The sequence below is a fragment of the Poecilia reticulata genome, linkage group LG1 (genome assembly GCF_000633615.1).
Source record: "Poecilia reticulata strain Guanapo linkage group LG1, Guppy_female_1.0+MT, whole genome shotgun sequence".
NCBI classification, from domain to species: domain Eukaryota; kingdom Metazoa; phylum Chordata; class Actinopteri; order Cyprinodontiformes; family Poeciliidae; genus Poecilia; species Poecilia reticulata.
The window spans coordinates 22,348,628-22,363,323 of NC_024331.1; the positions used below are offsets into that span (position 1 = coordinate 22,348,628).

Sequence of the window (14,696 nt, forward strand, 5' to 3'; positions counted from 1 at the left end):
AAATCCAGACTGTGCCGAGAGCTTTCACTCCGCTCTCCACTGAGTTTTTGTTCTAATTTTTTTTTTTTCCTTGAAGACAAATACCAATACTTATAACTTCCCAAATGAGAATTGAATTTATCTGGTTTGTTTTTATTCAAATAAGCTAGAAAATATATTCTACTAAATGTGGTAAAAAAAAAAAAAAAGAAAAAAAAATTTGTGCCGTTAAATGAGATTTTGTATTAAGTTTCTACGATTCATAAAATTTGTTTTTCAATTTTCCTAAGATAATCTCCAAGGAGAAGCTTTTCCATCAAAATGGAAAAAGAGCCTTAGGCACTGCAGTTGAACTGAATGCCTTGCTGTCTACAAACCGTTTCTGTCTTGTTTTATCCATTTGGATCTTAAGACCCAGCAATGCCACAGTTGTTTGTCTCTTGTAGCTGACGGAGCCGATGGTTGTTTTTTAGGAGATTGTGCTCGGAGACCTGAAAGCAGACACAGCCTACTCTGTGTCAGTGGGAGCTTACACCGCAAAGGGTGATGGTGCTCGCAGCAAAGCTGTTACTGCATGCACTGCCTTGCCTTGTAAGTGTGCCTTCACAAACAGACTCACTGATAAAAAGGCTCAGTTATGAGTAATCATGTTTAGCTTCATTAATTAACATTAGAGGCTGCTAAATTACCAAATTGGTCATACGTCATAATGTCTTACCTTGCGTTGCCATTAAGAAGTAGGTCAGTTAGTCGCACATTATATGTATTATCCCGTTTTGCTGTGTGTTATAATAACCCTCTAATTATCTTTTCATCATTCTCTTTCTTCTTCTTTTACTGTCTCCTTTTTATTTAGTTCCTGAGAAACCTAGACTGCTGGTTAGTGCAACTAAATTAGGTACTGCTCTTCTGCAGTGGTATCCCCCTCCCAACCCACCAACCCCTTTGCTGGGATACCGACTCACCTTCGGCCGTTTGGATGTTCTTCCCTTTACGGTGGTGGAGTTCCCCACTAAAGAAACCCATTACACTGCTCTGGATATCCACAAGGGAGCTAACTATGTGTTCAGACTCTCTGCCCGAAACAAAATGGGCTACGGAGAGGAGTCTGTCAAGGAGGTGACCACTCCAGAAGACGTTCCGACTGGATACCCAGAAAATATAATTCTGGAGGAGGCCTCTGCTACCTACCTCAAACTGACATGGAAATCAGTCCCTCTGATAGAGCAAAATGGAAAAATTACAAAGTACTCTGTGCTGTATAAGGACATAAACAGTCGGGGGAACGCTACGGAGGTGGTGGTGCCCACTCCTGGGTCGAGTGTGTTGCTGGAGGGTCTTAGTGCCGATACTGTGTATGATGTCAGGGTGTGTGCGTTCACAGTTGTCGGTCCTGGGCCGTACAGCCCCGGGATCCAGTTCAGGACGCAGCGGCTTGACCAAGGTAGGACTACGCTCACATTCTTGCAAAGCCATCATCATTATTCTGGATGCCAGAACCAGGTTCAAACAGCCCTCTGGATCTCAGATTGTGCAAATTTGCACATACACATGGCCACAAACACTCAGTATATAGTTACTGCATCTTAAGTGTCCTTTTTCATTGTCTTGTCACTGTAGCCTTAGACCCAACAGCCTATTCCTAAAGCAAGGTAAGAGTCTTGGGTCTGGGGCAGAGTCTCTGTCCAGTCATGTTGTTTGTTGATCAGATCAAATAGCTAGTTTGAGTCTGCTTCTAAAGAATGAAACACAGGTAAGACTGCATATGTTTCATTTTGCAGAAAAAAAAAATCTAACACTCTTGAAATCTTTTTGCTCTTCTGCTCCCGTCTGTCCTGTGCTACAGTTTTTGCCACCAACTTCAGAGTGAAGGCAGCCATGAAGAACTCGGTTCTGCTTTCTTGGGAGATCCGGGACAAGAACCCTGCCCAGCCGTTTACTGTAAATACATTTTCACTGCATGGTATATAACTAAAAAGGTTAATAATGTGAACTAATTTGGGAACAGAAATGTACTTATACAGAGCTAAAAGCAGAAACTAATTTAAAATAGGGATTGCAAACTTCAACTAGAACAATGTAGCATGAAGGGAAGAGAACTGTAGAACCTCAAAATGAATGACTGGACCAACAAGGAACAATTACCAGGCAATGGTTACTAGGATAAGAAAAAGGAGAAACTAATTACCAGAGTGAAAACAGCTGCGGCTGATTCTAAACCCTAAAACAAGTAGCATTAACACCTACAAAATCAAAATACTAACCAGCAGATGAGAAAGTAAATAGACTATAGAGCAGAAAGGAGCCAAACTGAAAGTGACAACTCAAACTCTAAAAGTCATTTTTACTTTGGCGAAGTTAGCTTATATACTAAAATATTCAAAAGAGGCACTACTCATAATCTAAGACCAGACTTCACAGACTAATTTTTACCTGCAGGCCCTGGGTGGATTGTTAGTAAATTTATATGATTGTGGTTTTAAAAGATAGAATCACTGAAAAGTGAAAATAAAATGCAGACAGGAGCACAGAATTTGTTTTAATAAAAAAAACTGAAAACTTACCAAACAGGAGCAAGGTGAAGTGGACATAAATCAACTGGAGGATCTGGTAATGAAGGATTGGAGGTAACTGAAAAGAAAGAAAGAAATTTTAACTATTAAAGCAAAAGTTTCTTCTCTAGCTTGCTAATTCAAATATAACCTGAAAAAGCAGAGGGTAACCTCGAGGTACACTATGCAAACGTGCAGGTTTCTATTTAGATGTTACTGATTTATTGGCTGAAAAATTAACTTAGCAATAAATACATCGATCATCACATTAATAGCACAATTGTATCACATAAAGGGGTATTCAACAGATTTAAAAATGTTTGGTCTGGTTATAGGACAACGTAAATCTGTATAGAGTATGTAAAAAAAAAAAACACAGGAATCCATTTATAGCAAAACATTACACGTCACACCTCATTAATCTTGCTAATGCAAGTGATTTGTCACAGTTTAGCTAGCTTTATTTTGAAATTAATACCCAATAAAAGTGCCATACATTTGATCTGCAGCGCGGTGTAGATGTTTTTGCAGTTGAAAACAACTGTTTTGAAGTCTGAAAACATCGTGCATGTTGTGAATTATGTTCCCAGATCCTGTATGGAAAAGGCCTGTCTGTGGAAGTGGACGGCAAGCAGACGCAGAAGCTCATAACTGGGCTGGATCCGGACACCCAGTACTCTTTCCTGCTCACAAACCGAGCCAACAGCGCTGGCGGGCTGCAGCACCGTGTCACTGCCACAACCGCCCCAGACATCCTGAAAAGCAAACCCCTTATTGTGGGAAAGACAAATGCGGATGGAATGGTGACTGTGCAGCTGCCAACTGTGCAGACGACAGCAAAAGTCAGGTAATGACGGGAATGCAGTACATGTGGTGGTTAAATAGTAACAAGTTTCAGGTTCATCTTTCTACATTCGCAGAGAGATATCTGTTAACTCACGTCAGAGTTTTTTCTTATTTTATTTATTGGCCTATAACAAAAGATTTCAAACATTTGGCAGCAAAGCACGTCTGAAAACACCCACAAATGAGAGCCCAGGGCTGATGCTTTCGTCTGTGTTTTGTAACCGTAAAACCAAATATAGATAGCAAATGATAGCATTTTTTGCATTTCAAAACCCCGGATGACTCACTCTGCTGTTTACATTTGTCCTCTTTGCAATTGCCATGTTGTTTATGTCTTGAAAAGTGTGGATTTTATTCACATTCTTTTTTTTCCATTATTTAATCTGTACTGACTGCTGCCTTAGAAACCATTTGTAAAGATTATAGATGCTCTCACAATCAAGTGAGAGCTTTGTCAATCTGCCAGCTTTATTTATCGATATAGAGGCACCAGTCAAAGATTTTGTACCTGATTCATTCATGATTCATGATTTTTCAAAACAGCGGTTTCTTTGTGTTTTTCCTGTGATCACTTCACATTAACAGAGAGATGTCTGAAAGTCTATCAGCAATTTTAAATCTAGCATGTTTTATGACTTTACTGTAACATGCTCAACTTTCTGCTCTCTGCTGACGTCTAACGTTCTGATGTGGTGATTTCTTGTTAATAAATAGCTACTCTTACTGTATATTTGTACCTTATCTGAATTCACTGTTGAATGTCTCTGTCTTTTTAACAACAACAACTTCCAAAAGGGAAGAGTGAACCTCTGAGCATTAATGCTTTTGCTGGTTTAAAAAAAGCATTTTTTTTTTTTTTTTTTGTTTCTGACAGGCTAATCTCTGATCAGGGCCTGTCAGACTTTTATCTGACATCTTGGGTCACCAAGTTGATGTATTGTTTTAGGTTGGGTGGTGGGCACTGGAATTTGAATTTGTTAGTTTTCTATTTTTTTATAAATTTGCAAACATCTCCAAAAACCACATTGCCACGACGGGGTATTTGATGGGGTATAGGATTTTGAGCAGAGAGATTATATTAATGCGATTTCAAATATGGCTGTAGCAAATTGTGGAAGCTCTGTAAATACTTTGTCCAAGTTCCTGGTCTTGAATCCAGTGTTGCTCTGCTTCAGGGGTTATTATGTGGTGGTGGTGCCACTGAAGAAGCAGAGAGGAGGAAAGTTTCTAAATCCCTGGGATGATCCTGATCAGATGAATCTGGACGAGGTAAGCAGAGCTTAATGTTGATCATAATGCATATCTATACAGGACAACGGTGTTCAGTGACAGCAGTGATAATTGTAGGAGGAAAAAGGACATCTGGACAATGAGGGGCCTTTAAGTGAAGTGAACGCTTACGCAGCTCCGGGAAAGTAGACGACAAGGCTATCTGTACCGCACTTATTCCAAACAATGATTTTGCATAACATTTCCCATCCAATTTCACTTCCGGCTACTTCTAAAGACCTTATCACCTCATTATGCTGTTCTGAAGGCACATTCATGTGTGTAAGATTAGTTCAATAGCCTTTTTATGGTGCGCTGCTCAATTTATCAGCAGATAAATGTGACAGCACCTCAGCTGATGAAGACAAATTTGCCTTGGAAACAATGCTTTCTGCAGCCTATTGCTCCTGCACTGATGGGTTTTTTATGTTGGATAAATTATCAGAGATTTCTTTATTTAAAGAGATTCAAATATACTAAAACACTTTTAGCAATATCAGTGCCTTTCCAAAGTATCCAAACTCCATGAAATCTTCCACTTTTTTCATGTATGGGTGTGTGTGTGTGCGTGTGTGTGTGTGTGTGTGTGTGTGTGTGTGTGTGTGTGTGTGTGTGTGTGTGGGTGTGTGTGTGTGTGCGCTTGGGATGTCATGTGATAAACTCTCACAGAGAGGTGCAAAGTTATGAAGTGAAATGAATAGGACACATGTTTTCAAAGGTCTCTCACAAAATAAAAGTCTGAAAGTTATGATTTGCCTCTTTTACACTGATACCCCAAAGTAAGAAGGAGAGAGGGTTTGTTTGTGTCTTATTTAATCTTGGTGTAAATACAACAATCCAGAGAAGAAATCAGGGTCAGATAGGGAGATGAGTGAGCAAACAATGCCCTGAAGACTCATAGAGAGGTTTCCACAATCTTATGAGCACTGTTTAATCCCAGACACAGAAAGACTATGACAACAGTTGCACACCTACCAAGACATGGCCATCCACCTAGCGTGATGGACTGGGCAAAGACTGCATTAATCAGATAAGTAGCCTAAAGGCTCATGGTTACTGTGGAGAAGCTGCTCAGATCCATAACCCAAAACCCCACATATGGTGGTTCTACTCAATTTTGCCTCGGGGTGCTGAATAAAAATGCACCCCACATTTTCCAATATTTTTTTTTTGTAAAATATTTAAGACCCAGCATCATTTTCCTTCTACTTTATAATTAAGTGCCAATTTGTGTGGTGCCAATAATTGCATTGAAGTTTGCGGTTGTAGTGTGACAGTGGAATACCTGTGCAAGGTGCAGAAAGGACAATTACACCCAGCTGTTTCCCGCTGTTCCCTCACAACTCTACCATTTACCTTAGTATGATTGAGTACTTTGTACTACTTGTTTATTCGCCAACACTTTCCTTTTTGCTCATCTAAATAAGTTTCTGACCAGACTCTCCTGCTGCTCTCCCTTGCAGCTCCTCCGAGAGATCAACAGGACAAGCGTCAGCCGGGCCCTTCGCATCCGCAGACAGGCTAGCCAGTCAGAGCCCAGAGCCTATGTCACGGCTCACTTTAAGACCCTCCCACTGGAGTTCACTTTAGGCGACAGCCGAAACTACGGCGACTTCCGCAACCGTCCTCTGCAGGGTGGGCAGGAGTATGTCTTCTTTGTCCTTGCTCTCCTGGATCTCTCAGAAAACGTAAGCGTGGTCTCGTGTGCTCGGGAAACAATGTTGTTGATGCAAAAAAAATATGCCAAAATGGCTGAACTCATGACTTCCTGCAGACAATGTTCTCAACCAGCCCCTATTCTGATCCGGTGACCGCATCGGACGTGGATCCCCAGCCGATTGTTGACGAGGAGGAGGGTCTGCTGTGGGTCGTGGGCCCTGTGCTGGCTGTCATCTTCATTGTCTGTATTGTCATCGCCATTCTTCTATTTAAGAGGTAAGAGTAACCTTTTGGCAGTAGAAGACAGATTGAGATATGATTCATTGTATTCATCTGCATCCTGATTGAAAAAAAGAGGAATTAAAAGCCGTTATCTCATAGATTTCCATTCAGTTTGAATCATTTTTGTCCCTGTACTCTGTATTATGGCCTATATATGGATGGCAGCATTTGCTTACATAAGAGACAGACAGAGTAAGATAACATTACAAGTCGTTAGCGTCCTTAATGATAATCATCAGCTCTGCTGGCAAGAGGTTTTTTTTTTTTTAATGCACATAAATAATTGCTGTGACAGATGTGGCATAGCAAAATTATTAACCTTGATGCCAATAATCTGATGTTCATAAGCCCTAGAGGGTTACTCCTAGAGATTTCTGACTGTTAATGTCTCATCTGGAGTTAAGTTGCACTTGGAGCCATGTTTTCTAATTCGTTATTAGATGTAATGGCGTCAGTACGGTTAGCCATGATGCGCATCCAGTGCATAGCAATGAAGTTTTCTTTTTTAAATCTACCGTTGCCCTTTGTGTCCACAGGAGGTGGTATTTTGCATATCTAATGCCATACCGAGAAACTGATTAGTGTAAATGTGAAAAAGAAAGTGATGATCTCAGGATTCCTTTTGTCTCTGATGCACTTTGATCGGACACTAATGGTATTCCTTCTTGTCTGTCCTTTTATCTGCACGTCCTCCCCCCTGTCCCCCTTTTGGATCCAGCAAACCTGACAGGTAAACAAGCACTCCTTATTTACATTTCCTCTGGCTTACAGGGCCGCTCGCCCTAAAAAACCTCTTCAAGGACTTCTGCAAATATTAGACTGAACTAGTGTCAAATTATGCTAATGTGGCTTTGATAACTGCTTCTTTACCTTAAGTGATTATATAATTCAAGAAGAAAAGCTTTATACACTGCATTGGATAAATATAGCAGCCAATATTATGGGAGTGTAAATATTATACATCAGCTCACAAGATGTGGTAATACACGATACGGGGTTCACAAAATGACAAGAAGAGATTTTAGCAATCTTCTGGCAAAAATGAAAATCTATTTTTGCTGCTTAATGAAGTTTAATCAGTGTAGAAAATCAATGTCTAGGTTTGACAAACTTATACATTACAGTTTTTATGCAAGTCTAAGGTGGTCTTTATGCTAAAAAGCAAAACATATTGAGAGTGCTTCCCTTTCGTGTTTTCACGATTACATTAAAAGCAGAGTTGGACTTTCTGGTTAGGTTTGATTAGCTTAGGAATTTTTAGATTTGAATTAGCACTGTTACCTTGCAGCAAGAAGGTCCTGGGTTTGAGTCCCACTCTTTCTGCATGGGGTTTCTATGTTCCTCAAGTGCCAAGACAAAGCTGTCTTCCTCCAGTAATGCTATTCAAAGTGCCTAGAAGACATTTGTATGTTATCTTATAAAGTTTGTTTCTTCTACTGACACCCACAGTGCTGATAGGCTAATCAAAAAGTTTTGAAACTCTTCTGAATGTTGTCAACCAGGCAGACGAACCTGAGTTGGTTCTGCAGGAACTATAAATTGAAACTAGAGATCTTTGGCTACCAATAATCACATCCAATTATTGAGACATTGGAAACAATAATTACGTTTGGCCCAACAGTATAGACTTAAACTTCATTTCATACCAGGTGTTTTAAATACTGAGCGAGATTTCATCTGTTATTCTAGGAAAAGAGCCGAGGCCGAGGGAAGGAAGGGCAGTTTTCCCTGCAGCAAAGCCATGTCCTCCCACCATCCCACAGATCCCGTGGAGCTGCGGAGGATCAACTTCCAGACTCCAGGTAGGTGGGAGACGAATACAATGCTAGTGAGAAGTTTACATACATGGATCTTGAAGATTGTATTCAATTAACTACAATAGTTTTTTAAGAAGAAATGGGTGTATAAGTTGGAATTTAGACTTTCCCCACACAGAGTCAGAGTTAGTTTATACATACAAGATCAAATATAAACATATACCCACAATTGCGTTTCTGCTGAACCTATTTTTATATTGACATGGACTGAAAGGGTGACAACTGGGAAAGAAGATCTTGCACTAAAATTGACTAAAATTTTCCATTGCTCAAATAGACAAGCCAAATGGCTTCTTGAGAAAAGCTTCACAATTAGGTAAAGCAAGGATAAAGCAAGACAAGAAAACAGTCAAGAAGAATGTTTGTTGGAGTCTAGATGACGCTTTCAGACCTAGCACTCTACCAGTCGTCAGGCTTGGTGGCGACAGCGTCATGCTAAGGGTCTGTTTCACTCTGTCTTTTTTACTGGTGCATTTGACACCAAAGAATCAAAGAGTAAAGATGGAAGAACTTCTCCCAAATGTTTCAACTTTCCTTTAAATCAAAATTTAGCTAGAGTGATACGTGATGTATCGGTACTAACATTGGTATCGGCTGACATTAGTCATTTTTTTAAGTAAAACTGGTTGGATATTAATAACCAATATTTATTTCCATTTTGTTGCATTTGCCTTTGCAATATCAATACAGGCTATTGATATTGACCCAAGTTCTCATATCTTTGCATCTGTAGTTAGCCGGTTAGAACCTGGTTGAAAGTAATGAAATAGGAGAAAAGTCAGACCTCGTTTCAGGAAATCAAGCAGTTTCAAAGCTCTCAGACGTAAGAAAACATCTTAAATAACTAGAACTACAACAGTACTTTGCTCAAGTTAAAGACATTTTACCTTCACTTAGAAACTGATCATCATGACCCTGTGTGGATTGGAAAATATTCCAGAGAAATTCAAACTTTTGCAGCCAAACAAAAGTTTTTAAAAATCAAAGTTCTTTGTTGCAGTGTCATGTCACTCTGAAGGAAGAACAGTTGAAATGCGTTTTTAAAAGCGGACTGAAAATTCATAAAATGTTCCTGCCTAAATGATGAAAGTGTGTAAACTTCTCACCAGCACACAGGCTAAACATGAAATGCTGGTTCTGGTGATTGTTGTACTAATGAGGTTAATTTTGATGTTTTTCTCCTTTCGCAGCTTATCGTGTATCAGTCTACCGCGGTTATCGCCGTTTGTCAAGTCAGTTAGTCTCTCTCTCTCTCTCTCTCCCTCTTTATCTTTCTCTCTCACTCTCCTGTCAATCTGTCATTCTAATTAACCTTCCATTCCATTCAGGACGAAGCAGCTTTAATTGACAACATTTCACCGAGCAACACCACCGAAAACAACAACAAAAAAGAAATTCATGCTGATTTTTTTAACCACCTGTTCTGTTGATTCTCACCAGCAGCGCTCATACGCAATCAGGACGCATTTTTTTTGTACATCATTATGATTTTATTCTGTCCGAATAAAAGTCGCCTTCAAAATAATTAACTTCCATTTGCTTCTTGGCAGTACTCTAAACAACACCACCTCAGAGACTACAGCTTTTAATTTTTTTCTTCTAAAATAGTTCGGTTGCACAATGTCGGTATCAAAACAATGTCTCGCTGTTTCTCACTGTGCTCGGCAGGCATGGCAAGTCACCCGCCCGTCCCCATCTCTGAGCTGGCAGATCACATTGAGCGCCTCAAGGCAAATGACAATCTCAAGTTCTCTCAAGAGTACGAGGTAGGAATGCTGATTATCTCCAACTCGGGGAGAAACTCATCTGGTTTTGTTGCAGTCAGTCATGTTTATCAGTGCCATGTCATTTTTCAATTTCAGTAGCCTCCGCGTTGGCATCCGCTTTTGATTTGCTGACTTTGAAACGATAAAAGATAAAGTCCATTTTCCTCCCTTTTACTGTTGTCTTGTTCTGCTTGAAAATATGAGATAGAAAATGTCAAATTTGCGAGCTCGAACGCAGCTTGCTTGCAGCCAGATGATTATCGGGCTCCTGTTTCTGCGCTCTGGTGTCGAAAGAGGGAAAGCAGAGATCAAGAAGCGGCCGCAAAGAAAGAACAGGTTCTCTGAAATTTCTTTACTAGACGCGTCCAACTTGCAGCACAGTTAATGTAAAGCAATGATGGTATGAACTTGGAGATAACGGTGTGTCTGAAATTTTGGTAATGCTCGCTAACATAAGTGGACAGATCAGCAGAATTATTTCCAAGCATGCCCGCTGTTACAGCAAGAGCTTGCATTACAATGAGCTCCACAGAGAGCTGTTAAAGCAGTAAAAATGTTTTGTTTTGCCACAAAAAAAAAAATCATGTCCACCAAAGGACCTTTGGGTGAAGGAGAAGGCATAAGGCTCTAATTGGCTACCACAAGAAAGAGACAGATTGTGCGTGACAGATGTATAAAGCAATTCTAGGACACATTTAGGAAAAAGCCGAGAAAAAAAAATAATCCAACGAGGGCATTTAGCAGGAGGAAAAGACAAGACGGTGATGGAGAAGCTGTGTGTGTGTCAGACTGTGGTTGGCACGGGAACCGCTCTGCTGGGCCTCACATTTTCTCTGCATGACTGTGTGCTTTGTTCGCTTCTGAACCCTCAGCAGAGGAGCATAAGAGATGGGTGGAAGAGCGGCCGAGGAGCGAGAGGGAGGCCAGAAATGATTGCGGTGTGATAATCAGACACACTTGGTGTTGGCACTGTGTGGAAAGCCGTCTTGAACTTACGAGTGCGCATACATGCACTCAGCCAGCACCACTCCTGTCCATTTTTCCTCCACAAAAACCATAATTATGTGTCGTAAAATATTCAAAATTGCTAAATTGCCTTGGCTCTTCCCTCTTTGTGCCTCCCCATTGACAGCCCTGTAATGACCTCATGTCTGCCTCTCCCAGCTAACAGCAACGGTTACACTGTAATTACCCTCCAGGAGCTTAATGGTCTGACACAACCATCCTCTCTCTACCAATGGAAATTTATTGTGCTTTTATCATCTTTCCCTGGTAGTGAGTGTGTCTGTTGAAAATGGAAAGTCTTCCTTGAAAAGGGATATCATAAGTATCCGTGTTCCTGTCCAGAGTCACTAATGTGCTCGTCTTAAATTTGCAGCGTGTTTTCAATAGTGGCTTGTCGCTGGCGCTTCAGCATTGTTTGACACTGTTTGTTAATTTAAAAACTCTCACCAGTGACTGGTGGGAAGTCAGTTTTAAGTTAGAATATGTGCAACCTTATCAAAAATGGCAGTAAATTAGTATTTCCCCTTACAGAAGTCTCCTGTTTTTGCAAAATGATTTAGATCGTCATTGAATTTTTAATATCCAATCATTTGAGTAAATACGATAAGCAGATAAGACATGATGATTTCATTTATTTAGTTTGCAAACCTTTCTACAAGGAAAACAAAAAAAGACTCATTGCCAGTAGCTCAGAATGCTTGGTGCAATTACTTTGGTCCATTCTGGTTTGGAAACCTTCCTGCCTTAATAAAATAGATCATTGTGTGTTTATGTGACAATAAAAGGAAAAGCAATACCCTTTGCAACACCGTACCCATATGTCATTAATCAGACAGTAATTCTTTCTTTAGTATACTGCTTTGAAACCACACTTAATGCTTTGATTTTGAATAAAAGCACAGAAGATTGAAATAAAAAACTCCTAAAAAAAATTGTATGAGAAAATTTAATTCAAAATGTTGCGCTCCCTGTTTTCTCCTGATTTGGGAACAGCATCAGGAATACACTGGTTTGTCGTTAGTTCAAAGCATCAAGGGTTCAGCTCTTAACCCCTTATTGTATGCACTGATGATGGAAAACGTGACAAACAGGGTTGGAAAGGAATCCATGTGCATCATGATGTTTGTAGACGATGTGTACAGGGAAAGCAAGACTTTTAAGTGGTAAAATATAGTGAATGTGGATAAGTTCAGGTACCCGGGGCCAACTGTCTAAAGCAGAGGGTTGAAGACGAGACTTCAGACTGGATGGACTTGTTAGAAACAAGTATTGTGAAAGAGAAGGTTTACAAGGTGGTTATGAGGGTTCTCTGATTTTTGGTGTGTGTTTCACACACACACATCCACATGATGATGGTGGTATGCTACATTGTAGCCACAGCTGTAGGAATTGAGGCTGCCATACAAACCTTTTGCTACCATCAGCAGGCAAGGCAGGTGAAGTGAAGACAGATGGGCAATCAAGAGCCATCCACAAAGGGAGCAGGCTAAAAAAGAAGATAAGATAAATCATCAGTCTAATAAATCAGACTTCTACATATAGCAAGAAGCCTGAACCAGTACAGCCAGCTGACAAACATCAGAAGTATAAATGATTTCTTTGCTTTTGTTCTGAGAAAGATTTTGCGGTTTCAGATGTATGGAAAGGAACTTAATAACATTCGGGTTTTGCCATTGTTCACTCTAATTCCACCTGAAACTCATCATAACTATCAATAAAGGATTCTGTTTGGTCCTACTAACCAAACTTTGACCACTAATGCATAGCATGAGGCTTTTTTTTATCTTTCAAAGACTGACAGCTATGGCTGCTACATCCATGCATTTGTAAGATAGTCAATATTTCTGTTACTTTGACATTTTTGTTTGAAAATTACATAATTTTTAAAAAATAAAAACTAAGATGAATGAGTCATTTTTTTCTTTTCTTGGTATTATGTAAATCCATTTCCTGCCAAACCTGAAAAAAATCAACACATTTCTAAATCTATGTTGTGTGTTGCCTTTGTGTCTTCCAGTCCATAGACCCATCTCAGCAGTTCACATGGGAGAACTCTAACTTGGAGGTCAACAAACCAAAGAACCGCTACGCTAACGTCATTGCATATGATCACTCGAGGGTCATACTCTCCAGCATTGATGGTAAGAAACACTTCCATCAGACTTGCAGCTCTTATTAAAGGCATATTGAGAGTTTTAGGTTTGGATGCAGTTGGATGAAGAAGTTACTAAGTCAATTTTATGAGAAAAAACATTGGAGAATTTGCTGAGTCATGTACATCCAGTTACATCATATAGCAATTTTTAAGAGTTTTTTTTTCTTTTTTTTTTATCTTAGCAGCAGCCAAGCTAGGACCGGTGTAATAATAGAGAAAATCTGTAGAACCACAGCCGGGTTTTGATGCCAGGAATGCTGAATTGCAGGCACAATTTGCAACATCATAATCACAAGTGTGACAGGATTTTAAAAACACATTCAGTGAGACGAATGATTAAAGAAATTCTCAAGGGAAATTAGTTGCTGTTAATTACCGACATTATCTAATATCTGTTGAACCAAATATTGCTGTCAGATGCAGTAGAGTTACATTTCTGGAGTTTGAATACTGCACATAAAGATGTTGTTACTTACATGGTTTTTATAAAATCACACAAACAACACAGCTATTTAATGCAAGGAAGTAACGCAAAAAAGAAATGGAAAAAATACAATTAAATTAATGACAGATTTGATAAAAGAAATAAACACAAGCAACCTCCCATGTACATAGATCTGGATCTCTCGCCGTCCTGTCAATGCTGCTTTCCTTAGTCTCACTCACCGGTGTCCTGGCACAACACCTGTGCCGGTGCCAGGGGCTGCTGCTGACGGTGGTACTGGAGCAGCTGCGCACATTCAGTGAACCGCTATCAACTATCCATCTTACATGGTTCTGGCTTTAACATCCCATCTGGATCTCCATCAAATCCCAGGTCGCATTATCCCTGTGTCTAAAATGTTTATTGTCACAGATAGGGTAAGGATGCCTGGGCTCTACACCTGCTCATAAGGCAGCCAGGGCCAAAACCTTTCTTTGCTTCTATGTGTTTTGGAAATTTTGGATGTGTGTTGAACCTGCAATAAAGGTGCACTGATCAGAGATTTGTCCTGCTCATGCCGATTGTAGTCGATTCAGGGTTTTTTTTATTTTTGTATTAACCTGTCTGCTGTCAGCAGTATTTAAAAGCATTTAAATATTCCAGCCGTTTTGTGGTGAATGGTCTTTCGTGATTTATATAAGAATGAAAATAGTCGACATTTGTGTGTGAGAGAGTAGCCAATGTGAAGTAGGATTTTACTGTTTAAATCAAAGACAAAATGAATCTTGGTTTCATTGCAAGTAAACTATTTTTCTAAAAGTGAAAAGCAAGCAACCTGGAATAAGGTAAACAGACTGTTTAGCAAACCAAAGAGAGGAAGTGACAGATTTACTAATACTTGGCCTGCAATTTGTCAATTTCTGAGCAACCCCCAGCAGTCTG

The 14,696-nt window shown here is 39.8% G+C and overlaps 1 protein-coding gene across 20 annotated transcripts in view; it reads left to right on the plus strand.

The window, feature by feature from the left end:
* Positions 1–14,696, plus strand: part of ptprdb (protein tyrosine phosphatase receptor type Db) — a 203,019-nt gene that overhangs the window by 168,971 nt on the left and 19,352 nt on the right. For 11 of the 20 annotated variants that reach the window (XM_008416472.2, XM_008416463.2, XM_008416509.2 and 8 more), the window contains 12 exons: positions 453–570; positions 836–1,423; positions 1,826–1,920; positions 3,122–3,378; positions 4,553–4,646; positions 6,110–6,334; positions 6,421–6,581; positions 7,306–7,317; positions 8,277–8,389; positions 9,595–9,636; positions 10,073–10,170; positions 13,193–13,316. In XM_008416472.2, coding sequence (XP_008414694.1) covers positions 453–570; positions 836–1,423; positions 1,826–1,920; positions 3,122–3,378; positions 4,553–4,646; positions 6,110–6,334; positions 6,421–6,581; positions 7,306–7,317; positions 8,277–8,389; positions 9,595–9,636; positions 10,073–10,170; positions 13,193–13,316 — 1,927 coding nt within the window. The remainder of the gene's footprint in view (positions 1–452; positions 571–835; positions 1,424–1,825; positions 1,921–3,121; positions 3,379–4,552; positions 4,647–6,109; positions 6,335–6,420; positions 6,582–7,305; positions 7,318–8,276; positions 8,390–9,594; positions 9,637–10,072; positions 10,171–13,192; positions 13,317–14,696) is intronic. The other 9 variants (XM_008416548.2, XM_008416555.2, XM_008416561.2 and 6 more) reach the window with 3 other exon arrangements.